Here is a 20,480-nt window from a genome sequence, read left to right on the forward strand (position 1 = left end):
TGGGCCAGAGTCATTCTGCTGCTTCCTGGTGCATATTTGGCCGTTCACATTTCTGCAAAGTTTTGTTTGGTGTTGTGTCCCTCCACAGATGGACTGCTTAAATTTTGTGACGTGTATTTAGAACAGCTTGTCTAAAAATCTGGGAGACTATCAGCTGTTTCTCCAGCTCTCCAGTTCTGTACAATATGCCTTCCTGAGCTGTATGAAATGCAGCCTTCTGGCCTCTCCTTTTATAGCCTCTACAGAGCCTTGAAAATCCTGCCTTTCTGCTGACATTTTGCAATGTCTAACATTGTCCGTATCATGCCAACAGCAGTTTGCTGCTGTGTTTTTTTTCTTTTCATTGAAGGCAACTAACTCAAGGGGAAACCACTGCTTTTCTTTCTCATAGCAAGCCTCTCCCTGCTAGGCGGGCTTCAGGTGCTAACAGTTACCTCTCTTCCAATCTATTAGAAACCAATTCAAAGTGGCTGACACGAGCTGTCCAGCTATGGTTATGAGTCCATAGTGTCGGTATCCTGAGGTACACAAGACAATGAAACCAGAGACATTTTTCCTGGTTTGTAGATCCCCAAACTGTCCCTGAGCATTCCCTAGTTGATACAGGCCAAGACAGTGCCAGGGAACAGTTTTCCCTTGTGGATCCACGCCCTGTCTCTGATGAGGTTATTAATAGAGATGCAGCTTTTAGGCCACTCTTCTTGGATCTTCTCTTCTACCACAAGAGTCTTCAATGTTTTCCTGAATTGTCATAATTGTACATGAATTTGAAGTGTTTTCTATCAGCATGTACCTTGAAAATATTTTCCTGAGAGCATGACTTCATTCGCTTTTCCTTAAAACAGTTGGGGCTCAAGTTGAAGAGGCCTTAACTCTGTAGGAAGTCTGCTAGACTTCTTGAAGGAATGAATTTTGAAGTTGTGATCAAACCTCATTAGAGATATACCACATCTGTAACAATTTCTCATCTCTTGCAGATCCTTGAATTCCCTTGATTTCCTCTCAGTAATGCTGCTCCAAGATGGCTTTGTCCTGAGACAGAGCTTACCTTGACTACCTGCGTGCAAAAGATTATTTAGCAAAGTAGGTATCTGTCTTCAGAAATTTTGGTCTGTTCATACATCTATAGCTGAACACCTGTAGTTAGGATGGACAGGAAATACTGCAGGAGCAACACCTTTGCCACGTTGGCTGGAGGTTTCAGTTCTTACGCACTTCTGGCATAACAGATCCAGGCAAGGCCTTCATCAGACTTTTTACATCCTGTTGTTGAAATGGCAGGCATTGCTAGCAGTTGATTTTTGGATGGGTATCGTATGTCTTCAGGATTCTCTTTACCATACCATAAAGCCCCCGATTCTTCCCAGTTTGTATCAGCATAGGTCTGCCCCACCTCCCAGGTGAGATGGGAAAACTGGAGGACCCCCTTATGTTGAAAGGCAGGCCTCCTTATCTCATGGTCCAGGGGTGTTTTGGAGGAAGACCCAAGAACTCCTTAAAAGTTCCTGACATTTCAGCCAGTTCTTAACACTGCTGTTAACACATAGCTGTTGTCTCTTCCATCTGGTGTAGCCCTCCTGCAGCACACAGACCTCCTTCCTCTGACGTTCTCTATCTGCAGGGAGGCCAGTCACATCCCTCGTGCCACGGACAGCGAGTACCAGCCATGCCTCCAAACCAGCATTACCAAAAGTTGGAGATGTTGAAGTGTATCCTCCCTTCATCCCCTCCTGAAAGGCCTTTGCTTTGTAAGTTCCAGATAGAAACCATAGCCTCCCTAGTGACTCCAGCCAGCTCTTCTTCCTTGGACATTCTTTGCCTAAACCAAAAATCAAGCAAAAATCCCTCCACCTGTCTTTTGCAGCCCAGCTCTCAATATCACACACTACAAGACCAGCTCTTAGGAAGCAGAACTTTAACTGGAAACATAAATACAAAAGGGAAGGCCTAGCACAAATACTGACAAACACACACTGCCAGCCCTTACAGGTAGTTGTCAGTTTTGTTGCATCTTCCTGCTGGCACTGAGCAGAGCCTTCCAGCTAGAAACAACAGGAACAATTAACCCATCATCTCCAGACCAAACTTCTATGGCTCTCAAAAAAATGAGAGAATCTGCAAGCTTGCAGACCACTGTGCTATGGATAAGGGGTAGGGTAGTTAAGTATCTCCTGCAGCTGCCCAGAGAGAAGCCACAAGATTTAGTTAACTTTGCTCTTTTTCTGTCTCTGGTAAATGAGGATTTGCCAGGAGTGCATGCATAAGGCATTTTGGATTTTTTTCCTTTTTCTCCCACCATTTTCAGATGGCAGTGGACAATCTTTGTCTAGCTGCAAGTGGCTAGCCTACAGTCTGAGATGACTTCCAGAAAATCAGCAGTTGAGACCCTACAAAGAAAATAATGGACTGTCAGATTAGATTTGTCTTTTTGATTTTCTCAATCACACGTCAAGAATACAGATTGTCTGGCGAGCTATAAACTTAAGTTACTGTGGTTATTGTAGCGAAGTTCTGAGTTGCTGCAGTCTTGAAGATTAGTACTACGGGTTGGCTTTTTCAGTGGAGCTTTTTAGAGCCACTGGACAGGTTAAATTTCAACAGCCTCCATGACGATGGAGCTGGCGCCTTTTTGCCCCCTTCAAACTCAGACTGGCATAGTGATTCAGACTGAAGGTGATGCATGAACAAATCATAATGACTGGAAGACGGACAAGTTTTTTTCAAGCTAGACATAAAAAACCCCACCCATGTTTTTCATCCGTAATGTTACCTTGTCTGAGCCATTTACTTCTTTGTACATGAATAACCTCTGATAAGCGTTATGACAGTCTTCTAATGGAATTGAATCTATCCATCTGAGGTAAAAATACAGTGAGATGCATCACCAGTCCTGTCAGCAGAATCTGTAGCATTCCTTTGCATCTTGGTGGTCTCTGCAAGTGGAGGTTCATGGGAAGGTGAGCTCATCTTTGACCTTGAAATCATAATGCTGTGCTGTCTGCCCTAGCTATCTATGTCATGTACAGCCCTGCTGGTTCAAAACTTTCAGAGATCATGGACAAAGTCTTTACAGAGATGCCTTATACACACTGTAGCTTTTAATACCACCAAGTCTCTGTGGTGATGTTGCCTGATGATCAGACCCAAAGCCTCTGGAGTACTGGAATTTGGTTTCTCAAATTCCACATCTCTGGAATGGGATTTTTCCAGGGAATGTCAGAAGACAACGTGTATTGATTGCTAAGATCTGGACAAAGTTGTAGAAGACCTGAGAAAGCATCCAGTCTCTCAAAAAGCATAGAAAGACCATTTCTCTTGAAAAGATCATGAGGAGCTCTCATGAGGTATGGTTGTTCTTCTCCAGTTTTCGCCAAGCACAGTAGGGTTATTGTTTTCCTGTAACAGGGTCAGCTCTATCTAGGATGTGTTAAGTGTTTCAGGTAAGGTAGCGCAAAATTCTCTTGCAGCATCACACCATCCGGGCTAGCTTGAAGTTTATTGCACCCAAGTTCACATGCACAGTTGACTTTTTTCCTCCTAAACAAAACAACAAATCTTCACTTTCTGATTTCTCTAAATTTATGGGTTTGCTGGGTGACATAGTTTTGCTGACTGTATTTTGTAGTTGATTCTGCAATAGTAGTAATACAGTTTGCTTCCATCACTTTGTGGCATATGCTTCTAAGAAGCCTTCAAGCTACTGATGGATGGATTCTGGTTACAGCTCGTACTTGATCATGTTTTCATTTGAATCTTCAACAGGTGCAAGGGTTTGGAACACTACTACAGTAGCTTTAGCTGAAGGCAGACTTCATTAGCCTGCCAATCTTTCAGCAGATGACTAAGCTATTTACATGCTTACGTTTAAGAGATATCTTAAATAGATTTACAAATAGAACAATAAAGTGCATGAAAAATCTCCAAATGTCACTGTAGACCTTTAAGTTGCAATATAACTGAAAATTGAAAGATCTTTCTTAAAAGTTCACATAATTTCAGCCCTCAAGTAAAGCAACTGCTGGTTTGGGGGACCAGTTCTTTGTGTTAAGTCATACCGTTATTAGAGTGTTAATATTTTTAAATTGCTAATCATAATTTTAAACAATTACAGAGATATTTTTTTTAGAGCACACATTAGAATTAGGGTTCCAAATATTAATGGATTCCATTCAGCTACCATACGTACTGCTGAGTTTCCATGCAAGAAAGAAACACGTGCATGTACATTCAGATCAGGTCATTCCTTTCTGCTGTAAAAAACATACAAGTTTGAAATTAAGACAATTTCACTAATGATGTGGAAAAACATTAGTGCTAACTGCTTGGGACATCTTCATCCCTATTAGAGAATGCAGAAAGAGAAGAGAAAGCATTCTATTTTTATTCTGAGCTATACTGTCAGTCATCAGGAAATCTCCGTTTTTTAAGGGCCTGGAACCTACAAGGGTTCACAGTTTGGGCAGTTACTAATAACTAGCAGAACTATATTCCTGTAATCTGACATGACAGATTACAATTTTAAATGCACATATAGTCATGGTAAATGTGTAAGGCTAACAAGGATTGGAAGGAGTAAGTAAATTGTTAGTGTCATAATAATGTCTTAAGTCTTTAGAATTTACTGCTTAGTTCTTTTTATCTTCAAGGATGCCTCAGGTAATAGGGATGTTTCAGTGCAAGAGCTCCAGGGCAGGCAATGTGTTCTTGAGTGTGTCAGGCCTGCCACAACAGGGTTTAAATCTTGATTTGTACCAGCGCACAGGAGTGCCTTACAGGGTAGAGAGAAAACAGGAAAGTTTTCAATTCCAGATGTTTCAAAAAAAACTTAAAGGAAGCATCTAAACTCCTTATCACTAGTTAAAATGACTGCAAAAATAAAGCATACCTGAAAATAAATGTACCAGCCAGCAGCTGTATGTAGTAAACTTGCAGAAGAACATTTTCTGGATACTTATGCTATTCCTTTTGATCCTTTAAATTTTCTAGTATTTGCTTGAATCCTTCCAACCAATTGTGTGTGCTATTTTGGTGACTGAAAAAGGGTTCTTTCCCGAGATACCCACCCAAATCCACATGAAACATTGTTCCTAACAAACCAGTCTGACTAAACAGCAGCAGCAGGAGATTTTTAAAAAAAAAAAAAATTCCTAAAATCCAAGATAGCAGATGGTAAATCTCAAATTGCATGCTTTAAGTAACAAGTATGTGCCTTGAAAGGAAAAGAAGCTTGCACCTAAAATTATACTATGCTGTCTGCTTTCACAGCAAGAGGACATTTTTGGACTTTTTTTTTTCTTGTAAGAGATAATTTTTTTTTTCTTTGCACTTCATCTAATGACAGTTTTGTTCTTAAGCTGCTATTAAAGGGCACTTTATATTTGGCAATCTGGGTATCAGAGATAAGGACATGGCATTATTCCTTCATTTTGCCTGAATGTTTTAACTTCCAGTTTTTTAGCTTTTAATAGTGCTTACAAAGTAAAGGGGGAGGGGGGACCATATGTATACTTTAATCAGGTTAGGTTTAGACCACATAGAATAACACATTAGAGAAAAAAGGCAATTACTTAAAAATAGTTGTATTTATATTCCACAATTTGCTCAAATACTGTTTGTTTTTTTGTTGTTTGGGTTTTTTTATAAACTTTCTACAGGATGTTTTAAAACAAGTTCTTCACATTGCTTGTCAACTATGTACTTATGGAATTTGAGGGAAATAGTTCTGGTTGTTTTTACAGTTTAACACATGTACAGTACCAAAATGATGGTGGTTAGTCACATGCAGTCCATATGAGAGTCTAACATAACATTTAATGAATTTTCTGATGTTGACCACCCCTTTGATGCTGAAGGTAACGCATCTGTAGAAAGCAGTGACTGTAGATTTGGGTTACTGCTCTCTGCATCTTCCAGTTTTTCAGTGTTGTCTTCCCAATTAATGTGGAATCTTGTGACTCTGGGATTAGATGCCAAAATATTCCTTTGAAGCTGGGAGAGAAGAAAATATATGGATTATGTAATGTGTACATCTCAAACTGGAGTTCACATGCATATACATTTTTTTTTCCTTTTACTCCCCCTAGACTTGTATGCGTAAAACAGGTTGTTTAAAAACGTAGTTCATATAAATGTGAATGTATAGGTACTATCTATGGATCAGAAACATGCTTACACAAACACACCACTCATTCGTTTACTCTAATATCCTACTCAGGAAAGTAACTGCTTTGAGAGGGGATTTTTAACTGTTACATGAGTTCAAGGCTGTACAAGAACTCTGCAAGTAAAGTGCAAGTGTTTACTATTTTAGTCAGCTTTTAGTAAAGCAAATGACTACCCCCCCAAAGATTTTGCAAACCACAGTACTACATAAAATTTTGCATCAACTTTATGGTGTTTGCAATAATTGTATCAATTCTATCAACTGTCTGTCTTCATTTAAGAGTACAACCTATCCTTGAATTAAATCACTATGCTCTAGATTGATTTCATTAACTGAATTTTAATTTGTCTACTAAAGTTTTAAAGTAAAAACATTACTTAGATTTAGAAGATACTAATATTGTGGCAGTGGAAATGCCTAGACATGAGTCATATATTTTATTCTTAGGCCTGGCCTTAATTTTCCTTTGAAAACATGCTGTATTTGTTTATGTATGCAGCAAAAAAAGAAAATGCTCACTTTCTCTTAATCCTTCACCATTTGCAAGATAATATATAGTTAACTGGAGGATGGCAAGTTATCGCCACTGGCCACTCATTATGAAAGTTAAGACTGACCACAGGAAAAGTTTGCTTTGGTAGTAATGTTGATTTTATTCTCCAAGGAAGTGCATTCTCATTCAGTATTTCCCAACCCCTTATGCAAACTAAGAAGACCATTTCTTTTTTTGAACGTAGTAGGGTCTATTACCCATCAATTAATCAATTTAATAACCTACTACTTGAATTTTTAAATCTGTCCCAAAGTCACATTAAGGACTTTTTATACAAATACATGATAGTTTCTGCTGTTCTTTTTCACAGCAGCAGAGCTAGCTTTTTATATAAGCGGAAAATTAAGACAAGTAGTTCTAGGCATTTCTAAATGGAAGTGCTTAAAGGAAGTCAACATTCTGGCATTCACACTCCAAAATAACAAATAAGTATATGATTTAAATGAAAGAAAAAAAGAAAGGAACAGATTATAAGAATCCTCAAAATTAACCATAATTTAGAATTTTGAGAACATGTTGAACATCTGATCCCTGAAAATTAAGTTAAGCATAGAAAATCATTAGCGACTTTTAAAAACCAATTTACATACCAATTCAAGTTTAGTTACATTTGAAAATCAGTTTCAGGAACTATGGGGATTATCTCTGTGCTAGTCATTACAGTACATGCATTATCCCATTCACTTCTTCATATATCCAGTCATATAATCAACGCATACTTGAAAAATAACAAAAGTTTTCACTATCACACAACTTCAGAACGTGCATACACATGTAAGTCAGCTTTCATAAAGAGAAAACCCAACTCCACAAAATCTTCCATGAAAACAAACCCAGATGCTGTGTAGAACCTTGTGTTTGTACAGTCTGCCTGGGTAGAGTATTTCACAGGATTTTGACTAGTTTTTGATGTTCAATTGATCCCTCTCAAGGTATTAGGTTCCAAATAATTCTATTTCACATCATCTTTTAATTCTAGTCCTGGTTTTAATTTTTACCATGAAGGATATATATTTTTTAAACTTGATCTGTATACTTCTGCAGTCAAGTTGTCCACTGATCACATAATCATCCAACCTGCTCTTACCAGGTTACCCATCATTTCGCTTTTTATATGTAACTTGTTCTTCAGTTCAGTTGTTACTGTTTTGCAGAAACTGCAGCTCTAACACTAGAACAGCTGGAAAACAACTGTGTTAAATTAATACTTAAAACTTAGTTTCAGGTTGACTGACCTAGAAAAAAAACATTATTCAGTTTTTCTGAAGAACAGAGCCACTTTGTGGTGCAAATAGAGGGAACCCAACAGTTTATTTCACACAGTCAGTGTAAAATAACGAAGTCCAGCCAAGACTTCAAGCTGGTAGAAACTGTTGCACGTTTCTCAGTGTTCTCCAACTTCATGGCAACTAACTACACGTCACTTGTAGTTTGTCCCCCCAAGTCTTTTCTATTATTTGATGCCTCATTCCACGCACTTTATGGAATCGCTTGCGGTTTGATTTTGTTTCTTAAAAGCCTCTTTCTATAAGCATACCTTTGATATATGACTAAAACAGAACGTGCATTACCTTAGAAAAATCTGGCTTTACTGGTGGATTCTCTCTCAGTTCTGTTTCAGTATATTCGTTGTTTACATAGTAGCCAACTCTAATAAATTCTTGACCTCGATAGGTGCATGTAATTAGCACAACTGTTACACCTACTGCATCTGCATCTGGAATAAGCCCTGGGTTAGGTGCATCAGCCTAAATGAAAAAGGGAAAGATGGATTAAAATAAAGTTGGTACCACATGCCTATCTAGCAGAGGGATCTTAAGTAGTATATCTTAGCAGCTGAGTAGTGACTGTTTAAAATTGTTCAAGTTAACCAGAAAATACATTGACTTTCACAACACCAACCCCAAATTTAGGATACTATCCTCTAGAGACTGAATTACTTAGAATACAGTAATACTGTGTGCTGACATTTCTCATGGGTGATGAGACAGCTTTGATCCAAAACTGCTTTTAAATATATGATCAGATGAACTGTTGTTCAACCAAGTGTACTAACGTCCCTCCAATTCTACAGTGCCATCGTTCTCCAGCCCATCTTGGTAATTTAGTAGAATAAGGTATTTTTTTTTTGTAACTCTGAGATTGGATTGCTCTGTATGTGTGTTTTTAACAAGATTAAGCCCTTAAAAATACAGACTGCAATTTACACTTCAGCAAGAGCAGGGACAGGCTACAGTGAGGTTTGAGCTGCCCCACAGACTTCTAGGAAAGGAATAAACCACCCTTTCTCTTGCTTCCTTCCACATGCCTACATTTGTTAAAATGTATGCAGTTAAACACATCATCGCTCTAAGACATCTGACATTTTCAGACAGGACGCAATCCTAATTAACAGGCAACTCTTACAATCTTCCTCAACGTCCTTACTTACCATGGCTCTGCAGTTACTAATAATAAATAAAATTTGCCTTGTAAAATGTGGCTCACATCAGTCCCTTAAAATGCCTCCTAACTACACATTCATTGGTAAGATGTGATGCCTCATTCTGCTGTAGGATTTAAAGTAACAGCCATCTAAGCATAAAAGAAACAGCTTCATATCTACAACTTTACATGAAGATCTGAAGCCAGCAATGAACACCTGTGTTGCAAGGACAAGTAAGTATTAACAATATATGTTAGAATGGTTTTGGTTTAATGACTCCTGCCTAAGGACAGAGGACAAATGGTAGTAATTCCTGCTGCCTCTCTCATCCCTACTTTTCTGTAGTATTTTTATGCTCCAGGAGCACTGTGAAATTTGGGAGCTAGTGGTCATGCAGCATTGGCTTCTGTTCCTTGCTACTTCAGTTCTAAGCCTTCAAACCAGTCTAGCTTTTTATAAGAAGCTGTAGACACTTCGCAGAAGAATTAGATGAGTCAGACCTCTCAGGTACAAATACACCAGAGGGAAGAGAAGCAACTAGGGAATCAGGTAGAACACAACTTCCTCCAGCCCTTGAAGGGAACAGAAAACATCCAATGGCTTTACAACTTGCACAGGGGAATGGAAAAGATGACCAAGGAACAGAACAAGTGTAGAAGCTTCAAGAAATCACAAGAACTGCCAATATAGAGGAAATCACTACTTTAATTCGGTAGTCTTGTTCTAACAGTGCCCAGGACCATCTGATTACTTGAAATTCCACAGTGGGCAGTTAGACTAATGTACTGCAAGAAGACACTGTTCCATTTAACCCCCCATGCAACTCAGCTCACACCCTAACATGGGATTTTAGTTCTTCCAGGCTCCCACTGTCATTTTGTGTCCTGTAATATCCTGTAATACAGTTGCAAATGCAAGGAAACAGTCTGTTTTAATCCTACTTAACTCTTCACCATTGTTTTGCTGAGTGGAAAAGGCACTGAATGCTGTTTAAAACTGATTTTTCTCGAATTTTGAACTTCCTGCCTTGGATGTCAAACCTCTTAATTGCCTGGAAAACAAATGATCATACACAGGTGGAAGAAAAAAGAAGAGCTTGGTATAATCAAGTGATAAGGAAGCAGTTGCAAACAGATATTTTGGTAGGCAAAAAGAGGCAGCAAATTAACCTTCGGTATAAAAATCAGTTTTAATATGCCATTTTTATGCTAGAAATTACTTAAGAATTTTCTGAAATCACTCAATGTATATGTTGTCTTGAATGATCTTGTTTTTCCATGTGATACATTTATTCACACGGCTTTACTGCAGAGTAGGTAGCTAAGGTCGTATCCCCACTTAAAGATAGTAAATTATTTATGTGTTTATATTCTCAAAAAGAAGTTTCTGTGAATTTATTACAAATCCCCAAATGCACAGAGAGAAGGAATCAGGTTTCATTACTTCTATCTTGGTATTTAGAACCTAATAGGCCAAGCTGTGGGCCTTTAATATTGAAACCTTTTCAGATGTTTTAAAAAGAAAAAAAAAAAAAAGCTGATTGTGTAAGTCTGAAAAGCACAATAGTTTTCCATCTTTATGTAAGGCTGGCTTCCCAACCTGATACACAGCTTCTTTTCAACAAAGGTAGTTTTATCATCCTTCGTATTTTATCTGTGTAGTACTCCATTTTACTTGCCGTTTCAGCCATTTTCCTATTTAGAAAAATCTACAGCATATTATTAGCTGAAAATTTTATATACCTCCGTAAAGGTCCTTTCCTTGTGCTGTCCCTAGTGAACATAGTCTCTTTTCTTTGCATTATACACCTCCTGCAGTTCTGTGCTTTGCCCCATTCTGGCCTTCCCTTCCTAGTTCTCTTCATCTCCCAGGCTGTTTCAGTTTGGTGAATAAAATGCTTCAGTCATCAGCAAAGGCTTATTGCAGCTCTTTGGGTTTTGGTGGTCTCCTGAGTATAGATTAGTTGAGTCCTAACCTCACCTGAAACCCAGTACTTTTCAAGTCTAACATACTTAGACCAACAGTACTTCCCTAAGAAATAAAAGAGATACTTCATTATAACACAGAAGGGGTACTGACTTTCTTACAGGACCTATTCCAATCTAAGCAAAACGTCTACATATCCACTCCTAATTTAGCTGTAGTGTCAGTTATAACCTGGATACAGTTGACAAGTCCATCTTACAGAAACTGCAAGAGCCGTAAATTTAATTTTCTGGGCCTTCCTAGTCATACAGCCCAAATATGCTTTTTTAGGCACCTGCCTCCTGCTCCTTTCCATCACCATCAACAATGAATCTTCGTAAGTTAATTGAGAACAATGCATCTTTTAAATTAGAAATGTAAATGCCAGCTGATTTCTCTGGATACAGTGCTACAAGGTAGCCCCTTTGAGGGCAATAAAGGATCACCTATTTCTGACCAATTAATGCCATCAGCTGTAATAGCTTGATAATGGAAGAACTGTTAATAAATGATGCATTTGTTACACATCTGCTTTATTTGTAGTGTGGAAAAATTAGGCCCAGCTCCAAAACCAAACAGAAATGTTTCAAGACTGATTTGCATGTATGTGGTTGGTAAATATAACCTCCAGCCTAATCCTATTCCTTTAGCCTGTTCTGTAAGAAAAGAAAAATGTTTCCTGGACCGTACAGGATTAATCAAGATGCCTCACAAATGTTGATATTATTTTAAAACAGTAACTAAGACATTTCATTAACGCTTTTTTTTTGGTTTAATGCTCATACTCCGCCATGCAATTGCCATTAGTTAAGTGAATTTATAGTATTTAGAAAAGTAACATGGTTCTTATACAATAAGCCATCCTCAGTTTTAGTCTGATTTTTCTGCTTATGGGTTTTGCTCTCAGTTTACAAGACAAACACTAGTATTTGATAAATAGAGAAAAAAAGTGAGCTAAACCAGTCTTGATTAAAAAAGCCACCCCCACCCCCCAAAATTCCATAAGAATTTAGGCAAGTCTGCTTTAGGTTCCCCCCGCCCCCCCTCCCTGCTGACTTAAAATGGAAACTAGAATAGGCTAGTAAGCCATCTTAGTGCTGCTCTTTCCCTGTTTTCCTTCGCTTCGTTATTCCTTCTTAGTAACTTCTGGCTTTAACAGCAGTCTTTTATAGGACTGTCACATTCTCCAGAGTTTGCTGGACAGTCTTAATCTACACACTTGTGTCCCAAATGACTGCTATCTACCACTGGAACTCTACTTACTTTACAAACTGCTGTATTTTGCTGTGATTTAGCATGCTTAGCCAAACATCACGGTTGAACATTTGTCCTGCCAAAGAGAAATGAACTCTTGACTGTTCTGGCAGAGTTTTACAATGAATTCCTTGGCCTGATCTTCTCAAGATGTTGTCTACATTAACCCAGTGCTCCCGATTGTCTGAAACTGCCACCAACTGCAGCAGAGTTAAGCCTGATGGTGCTAGCGTAAACTAGGTAACTGGAACTCTTGATTACTGATATAGAATATACTTATAGTGATCTAGAATATATTCCTAAACCAGACTGGTCAAAATTATCAGTAGGTACAGAAACAGTGCTTATATCACCATCTCTAATTATTAATACCACAAGTGAAAATATTACCATGGAAATAGCAGGGGCAAGAAATATCAGCTCATGAACAGACTTTAAAGGAAGGTGTATCATACCTGAAGAGCTGACTGAAGTATTTTTCTAGCTTACTATTATTTTTCAAGTGCCTCTTAGTTTGATACAGTCATCATTAAACAAATTAACACAACCCTTTTAGAAACAGTTAAATCAAACTTACCTGAAATACAAACATGTGTCTGCCCGCAGGAACAGGTCCTACTAAAACAGAGTCTAACACCTGATCATACTCTTCACTTTCAGCTGAACCCACATAAATTATTTTCCATTCCAAATCTACAGCAAAATAAAAATAAAAACACAAAACCATTATTTATCATTACAGTTAAGGATCTTCCACTCTTGCCCATTTACAGTTTTAGGTAGCCTAAAATTGCTGCTTTGGCAACAGGCCTAAAATTACAAGGACCTGTCTTCACTGGGGAAATTTATCAACACCTGCCCCAGTCCTCCTGAATCAGACCATCCCACCATCTCTCTCTAGGCAGTACCGCAGGAATCCCTCTATTTTTATAGTCAGGTTAATTTTCAAATTTTATACAGAGGACAGGGCCCATGTGCTTGTTGGGAGCCGTGTTCAGCGTTTTCTCAAAGTCTGGTGGAATGGCTGCAGCATAGGGATGATGTCTATATACGCCCCTAACACACTGCATGCCTTGAATACTGACTCGCCTCCCCAAAAGAAATTCCCACCTTCCACCTACACACCTCACAGCTTAAATTATACTGACCATGGAAAGTAGTTAATAAGAAAACCCACTGTGTAAGCACCAGGCACACTAACTATGCCCCCATTCCTTCACATATTAACTTGTGCAACCTGAGAAGTATGTAAAATTGTGATAGCACAATTAGATCATATTCTCATCAAAGATACTGGTGTTTGGATTTCATCCACACCCTGAAATGGAATTACAGGCAAAACAATTTAAATGTAACATTTTGCTTCTTAAAATAATGCACCAAAATCAAACATTTCTTACAATTCAGGGTTTTTTTTAACTCACCCTCTCCACCACAGGTGTTTGAAGTTGAAACTGCAAATTAACACACATTAGCCCTTCCTGGGCCAGCTTTTCACTTTCACTTTTTGATTCAAAAACATGCATAAATACACATATGGAACTAATCTTAAAAGACAGACTTTTGATTATTTTTTTTAAACAAGGAAAAAAAAAAGATCACCATTACAGATAACTATGACTTTTTTTTTTAAATTAAACTGTTGCTTCAAAACTGTACCTTAAAATCTTACATGGTACATATTTAATATTTTTTCCTTATGAAAGGATTGTCTGTACAAAAGCACAAACCTGTACCCTATTACATTTACTTTATTACTATGCTCTGCAAAATCCAAAGGTTTGCATTACTTGATCCATGAGGTCCCTTCCAACCTGGTATTCCATGATTATGGTTTCTTGATGCAGGAATGGAACTTAAGCATAGAAAAAAACTTAGCACTTTCAACATAACTTGGCTCCTTTAGGATTGCAAGTCTTTCCTCATTAATGAATTCTTCTTGCTCATCATGTTTAACATCAGTGCAGGTTGGGGGGGTTTAAGTAACATAATTAACAGGGCTTGGGAAGGGATTTTACTCCTCTGTACAGCACAGCACAACTGGCCAGGTAGTGTATCAAGAGGTTTTATTTACCTTTTAAACATGTAGTACTAACTACTGCCAGTACTGCAGGCTTCTCATCCAGGACAATTAAGAACCTCTGTTGTCAGCATCTGAGTGTAAATCACTACTTACAACAAGTGAGGACTTTTAGGCTAAATTACTTAAGAATATCACACCATCCTGTGCCAGTATTCTAGGACAACAGTATAAAGTTCATTCTAAACCAGTAGTATTTAGTACTAAAATATGACTTTTTAAACATAAATTTTAAATTATACATTTAATAGGTTGATCCAAATGCTGTTTAGGTATCTTGATACGGAATAACCACTTTAAAAAAGAGGGCTGGAGTTCATTAATCTTAAAAATCAGTGGTGCGTAGGACTGGCTGAAAACAGCACAGTAAATAGACATATTAGCACGTGAAAGCTAAGGCAACAACAGCAAATTTTTCATCAAGTATGGAAAGGCTACGTTTAATCTTATTTTAAGATGTGAAAGGTAGCAGTGCTCACCCTGAATTTATCCTGTAGTCTAACTTGCATTTAGGTGGGGGAAGGGAACTGAGAGTTTTGCATTAGACCACCTATAATTCTTCTCATCCTGATTGCCCAGGATTAACTCTAACGTCAGAGAGAGGGGAGCACGTCAGGTACAGCCGTGCACAACTGGAAGGAAAGGCATAACGCCTTGTGCCGGGCACTGCCGCCTGCCACAGCGGCTGCCGTCGAGGGGTCTGATGCTGCCATCTCCGATGAGGCCAGACTAGAGGGATCCCGCTAGGGGCAGCTCCAGCTAGCGCGCCGGTCGGGCGTACAGGGGCAGGAGGCTGGCGGCAGAGGCCTAGAGGAAATCCCAGGGTCAAGCGAGGCTTCCCCTGAAGTTCCCGCCAACGCGACCCTCCCTCCCGGTGCCCAGCGCGCTGCCACCGGGACGGGACGGGCCGGGCCGCCGGCACCCACAGCAAGAAAGTGCTCCGGGAGCAGGCAGGGCGAGGCAAGTTTAACCGCAACGGCAGGGAGCCTGCCAGGCGCTATCCCCGCTGGCTTTCCTCTCGCCTTCCCTCGCCCCTCAGGCCGCCGGGGCTCCCCGGCAGCGCTGTTCTCCCGACACATCTCTGTCCTCTTCCCCTCACAGGCAGCCCCGGCCTCCGCTTCCTCGGGGAGCGGCAGCCGCTCGCTCGCACCGCCCGGGCTGCCGGCGGGCAGGAGCGCCCCGCTTCCCCTCCCAGCCCGCCGCCGCCTTCCTCGCCCTGAGCCGCGGCGTTCAAAACTCCCGCCCGAGGGCCGACGCGCGGCCTCTCGGGGCGGCTCCCGCAGAGAGCCGCGGCGCGGCCTACCGGCGGCCCGGCGGGCGGCGCTGCGGAGCGCCGCCGAGGCGAAGGCGGTTCGCGGCCCGCCCGGCTGAGGGGAAGGCGGGAGCCCGCCGGCGGCGCGGCGCGCCCCTCGGCGGGGAGCACGGCCGGCGCCCCAAACTCAGGCGGGGAGTGGGGGGTCCCCGCGGGGCGGCTGCAGGGCGGCGCCGCCGGGGCCGCCCCCCCCCGCCTCTGGCGGCTGCCGGTAACTTTCGAGTGACTTCCAAAAATAGTGGCTGGCGGCCGGCCCCCTCCCCCACCAGCAAGGCTCCGCAGCCAGCGCGCCGTACCGCGCCGCCGGCCCCGCGCACCCACCGCGCCGCTGCACCCGGGGGCGAGTCCGCCCGCCACTGCCTCCCACGGCGATTTAAAAAAAAAAAAAAAAAAAAAAATTTTTTTTTTTTTTTTTTTTTTTAAGTCTTAAAATGGAGCACGAGGCCGAGGAAACGCTCGCTGCGGAGCGTTTTCTGCGGGCCGAGTACCGCCCGGGCGCAGGGTTGCCGGCCGCGCAACAGCCCGACTCCCCGCGGGCGCGGGGATGCGCGGCAGCCGAGCCCGGTTAACCCTCTCCCTCTCGCGCTCCCCCCCCCCACGCACACACAAAGCTGGCAACATGGCTACCACCACTCAAACAAGTTCCTCGCAACTTGAAGCTCGCCTCGCCGATGGCGCGGCGGGGAGAGGCGGCCCCGGCTCGGCGGCCAGGGCAGGCGAACGCCGCCAACTTTCCCCGCCGGGGCTCGGCGAGAGCGGTTTGCCGGCGGCGGCTCGGGCGCCGGCGAGCACATCCCTTCGCCTCGGCACGGCGATGCGGCGAAGGAGAAAACTGTTAAATTGTAGGAGCAGGCCTGTGCAAAGTTTAAGCCTTAAAACCCCTGAAACTAAGAGCCCGGGGTTACAAAATCCGTATCGGGAAAAAATGTACTCACCTTCCGACAGGTCCTCTATGCACTCAAATGTGATTTCGAATTGGAAAGGATTGTAGAAAGGAGAAGGATTGTCCAACACCACTACATTGTTCACCTGAACCTTTGCCATATTTTGAAAAAAACACAAACAATAGGAAGAGCGTGTTAACGCAGCACAGTAAAGTCCAGTGTGTTGGTTTTTTGCAACGCACAAGCCCCCGTGCCAGTGCCCGAGCGAGGCTGCAGAGCTGCGACTTGCAGAAACTTTTTTTTCCCCCTTTTATTTACACCAGGAACACTCCACACTGTTTGCAGCTTTCCTATTTCACTAAACTACAGCCCATTCTGCCCTGCTCGCCGCCAGCGCCCGCCCGGATTGGCCGCACGCCGGGCTAGGGCCCGCCCCCCCGAGCGCGGCCGCCGAGCGGCAGCAAGATGGGCCCCGTCGGCCCGCGGCGCCTCGCGGCGGCGCCCCCGCCCGGCGCGCGGCGGAAACGGGCGGCCCGCGGCGGGGCCGCGCCGGGCGGGGCGGGGCCGGGGCCGGGCGGGGCGGGGCCGGGAGCCCGCCGAGGCGCCAGCCCCGGGCGGTGTCGCCCCTCCTCTCCCGTGGAGCTCCGCCATGTGCCGTGGGGCCATTTTTAGGATTTTTTTTTGTTTGTTTGTTTCCCCTGCCTTTTTGTATGGGCAGCCGAGATCGGGGCGAGGCAGCGAGCTGGTTTCGCTAGGGCTGGGTGCTGAGGGGATCCCGGGCGCCAGGGCCATCCCGGCTCGGCGCCATGGGGCTGCACAGGGGATGTGGCTCATGAGGGGCCAACGCCGCGGGGGAGCCGCACGGCCTGGTGAGCCCCGCGGCGCTGACCGCTTGGCCAAAGGCAGCGTGTCAACAGGCAGTGCAGCGAGCAGAGAGCCCGGCGGGTGCCTGACTGGCCGGGCTGCACCCTGAATAAAGGTGCTGCGCGCCCCGTGTGCGGACAGGCTGGCTGCACAGGCCTCGATTCTGCCGTGAATCCACCTCGCTGCTGCTGGAGAGGCCACCCACAGAGGGGCATGTGGAGGGGTGGGAGCGTCTCTTTTACACAGCTGGACTGTCAAAAAGCTATCCCATTCCTGTGTTTGTAAAGAAAGACTTAGGTACCTAACAGACGGTGAAACAACACATATCCCTGTGCAGCAGCAGGAAGCCCAGAGAGGAGGCCATCTTGTGCGGCAGCAGGAGGACCATAGAGGAGGCCATCTTGTGGCTGCCACACACAAGGGATGGGGAGGAGTGACATAGCACTGTAGCACCAGTCCTCAGGGCTTGTGGACTGCAACTTGTGTACCCTCCCTACAAGAGGAGGTTCTGTGTGGAAATAAATACACAGCCAGGCTCTAGCAATGCCTGCAGGTTGCCCTTCAATGCAGTGAAATGATGCACAGCAGGAAGGCACGTAGGAGCCATCTTCCCACTTGCATGGAAAGGCCAGGCCCTGCTGGTGGGAGCAGAATGCTGCCGGATCTGCAGTGGGCAAGAGTGCAGTGCCTGGCCCTTGGCCTTCAGCCAAGTTCTCCAAGCCCATGCAAGGTTTGGAAAGTAGATGACACTTTATAAAATAACCTTTTAGAGGTCGTTTTGCTTTTTTATAATTCTGCTATATGATCGACTGCCTGAGTTGTTCAGTGTGGAGTCCAGGAAACCATAAAAGATTGGACACAATAGAGGAAATTCCTCACAACAAGCTGAAGTACATGTTATGTTATCAGGAAACATATATTTCCAGTAACTTTTTGCTGTCCATTTGGGAACAAATGGCTGCTGTGGTGGGCTGCACAGCAATGAGAAGGCCTCAGCAGTCTCTCCTACCTGAACAGAGGGAAGTTGGGGGGGGGGGGGGATTCTTGGGCAAGTTTTGCCATAGCATTCCAGGAGATTTTAGGCTGGTCGCAGCTTGTCAACTACTAGGATATTTTGAGCTGAACACTAGAATGAAAAAGGAGGGCTAAAGATAGAGAAGAAGCGGGGAAATGGGGAATAGAAAGTCTGAAAGGAGCTGCACATGATCATGAGTGGCCATTTTCACAGTTGTGCAGTTTCTGACCTGCCATGCTCCCAGTGTCGAATCATATGTAGATTTGTTGGGAACTTTTTTTTTTCCCCCCATTTCATCCTTAGGCATCTTTGGATTTTCATTTTCTCTTAATGCTTAGAGGAACCCAAAATCTCATAGAGAAATTTAATTGCCTTAGTTTAAGGTGAGAATTTGTCTCCACTTCCTGGGGCCAGGAGTTAAAAAACACTTGAAGTAATATTTTTTTCCAAACTTTGTTTTTGCAGCTCCAAAATTTTGTGTGTTTTAGTAGTTGATGGCGAGGAGGAGCTGAATGGGTCCATTTCATAGTTTTGCAATCCTTGCATATGCCCTAATTTTCAATTAGACCTGGCAGATTTAGTCTTCTTACCCTAATCTCTTTTGTTCAATTAACAAAACACTGAACCAAATCACTATCGAACATGGGAAGTTTAACAGAATCTGCTCCACACATCCAGACTAACAGGCCGAACACTAGTGGGATTTCTTACCAATAGGTGTAAAGTGAGTTTCATGGTAGAGGTAGGCAGTGGAGCTAACGTGCTGTTTTGCCTTCTGTCCGTGGCATGAGCCACTGCGCTGAGTCCCTTTCTTGTGCACTCCTGCATTTTAAGGAAAAGACCAACTGAAGTAATTGATTCTTCAGGTTTGACAGTGACTGCTGTGAAGGACTTTGGGGAGTGGAACTTGGAAGCTGGAGCACTGGTGCTTGCAGATGGAGGCCTTTGTTGCATTGATGAGTTCAATAGTATCAAAGAACATGACAGAACCAGTATCCATGAAGCAATGGAGCAACAAACCATCAGTGTTGCAAAGGCAGGGTAAGTGGCATGTTAATATATGTGATAAAACAACGTAAGATGATTCTCTCAGATGTTGGAGGGAGGTTTGCCATGCTGATTAAATATATCTGATTTCTTTGTTGTACTCAATAGTTTTGTTCTCAGCAGTATAAGTCAACATTTCAAAGGACAGTGCACTGGACCAGAGGTTGCAAGTGATCAGAATAAATACATACCCTCTTCACTCTTGGGTTTTCGATCTACAGCTGTAGGCCACGGCACTTTCCTAAGAAGAGTTGGTGGTTTTTTTCTTGTCCTTTGCTGTGAGTGGTCATTATAATTACATGTGAATTGAAGAACTTTGTGAATTTTTTATTGGAACTCAGAAAGCAGGACTTCATTTCTCCAAAATGCAGCAATACTGCATGGTAACAAAAGAAGACCAAGAGATTTTCAGGCTGCTGAATTTCATATGTTGGGCATGGCATAAATATAAACTCCTGCTTACTTTAAGTTCCTCGCTTTCTTTTTCAAAGTAGTGTGTGTAAAATCTGCTATTCCCCCCCCCTGCCACTTTGATCTTTGAGCTCATATCTCATTCTGTCAGTCATATGCACCTCTTGTCCAGGCCCAAATAATTTCCTGGCTGGTATTTCTGAAATCTCTGGTGCTCAAAAGGCATCACCCTTTCCACATTCCTCCTTGTCACCTTCAACTCGTCTCTTGCTCCAATCACATCTTGGCTCCTGTAACTGATCATGTCCTTTCTTCATTCCGAACATCTCCACTGAAGCTCTCTTTACCCTCAGTGGCAGACAGCGGACAAGTAATGTCGCTCTCACTTGGGAGATTACTAGCCTTTGCCAGTAATGCAGCTGGGGACAAATATTTGGAATCAACATGGTCCTATCTACTTAGTACGATAGCGACATATTTTAGCCAGGTTCCTTGTTGCAGTTGGTT

The 20,480-nt window shown here is 42.9% G+C and overlaps 2 protein-coding genes across 4 annotated transcripts in view; one reads left to right on the top strand and one right to left on the bottom strand.

The window, feature by feature from the left end:
- MCM9 (minichromosome maintenance 9 homologous recombination repair factor) overlaps positions 1 to 20,480 on the top strand; it is a 57,515-nt gene that overhangs the window by 23,953 nt on the left and 13,082 nt on the right. For 2 of the 3 annotated variants that reach the window (XM_074819250.1, XM_074819252.1), the window contains exon 8: positions 19,382 to 19,556. In XM_074819250.1, the coding sequence (XP_074675351.1) occupies positions 19,382 to 19,556 (175 nt within the window). Of the gene's footprint in view, positions 1 to 11,397; positions 11,541 to 19,381; positions 19,557 to 20,480 lie in introns of those variants that run through there. The other variant, XM_074819253.1, reaches the window with a different exon arrangement.
- ASF1A (anti-silencing function 1A histone chaperone) lies at positions 5,564 to 17,053 on the bottom strand. The gene is made up of 4 exons (XM_074819254.1): positions 16,688 to 17,053; positions 12,938 to 13,053; positions 8,288 to 8,464; positions 5,564 to 5,988 (listed from the first exon to the last, which is right to left on the bottom strand). Exons 1-4 carry the CDS (start codon positions 16,794 to 16,796, stop codon positions 5,776 to 5,778), a joined length of 615 nt encoding a protein of 204 aa, XP_074675355.1. The 5' UTR covers positions 16,797 to 17,053; the 3' UTR covers positions 5,564 to 5,775.

The sequence above is a fragment of the Strix aluco genome, chromosome 3, assembly GCF_031877795.1.
Source record: "Strix aluco isolate bStrAlu1 chromosome 3, bStrAlu1.hap1, whole genome shotgun sequence".
NCBI classification, from domain to species: domain Eukaryota; kingdom Metazoa; phylum Chordata; class Aves; order Strigiformes; family Strigidae; genus Strix; species Strix aluco.

Bases quoted from the DNA above. Each gene is read 5' to 3' on its own strand.
- ASF1A (XM_074819254.1), bottom strand. From the start codon at position 16,796: ATGGCAAAGGTTCAGGTGAACAATGTAGTGGTGTTGGACAATCCTTCT. The intron at 8,465-12,937 runs GTAAGTTTGATT...TTTTTCATTTAG, and splicing joins GACACATGTTTGTATTTCAG to GCTGATGCACCTAACCCAGG. The intron at 5,989-8,287 runs GTAATGCACGTT...CTTCTCTCCCAG, and splicing joins TAAAGCCAGATTTTTCTAAG to CTTCAAAGGAATATTTTGGC.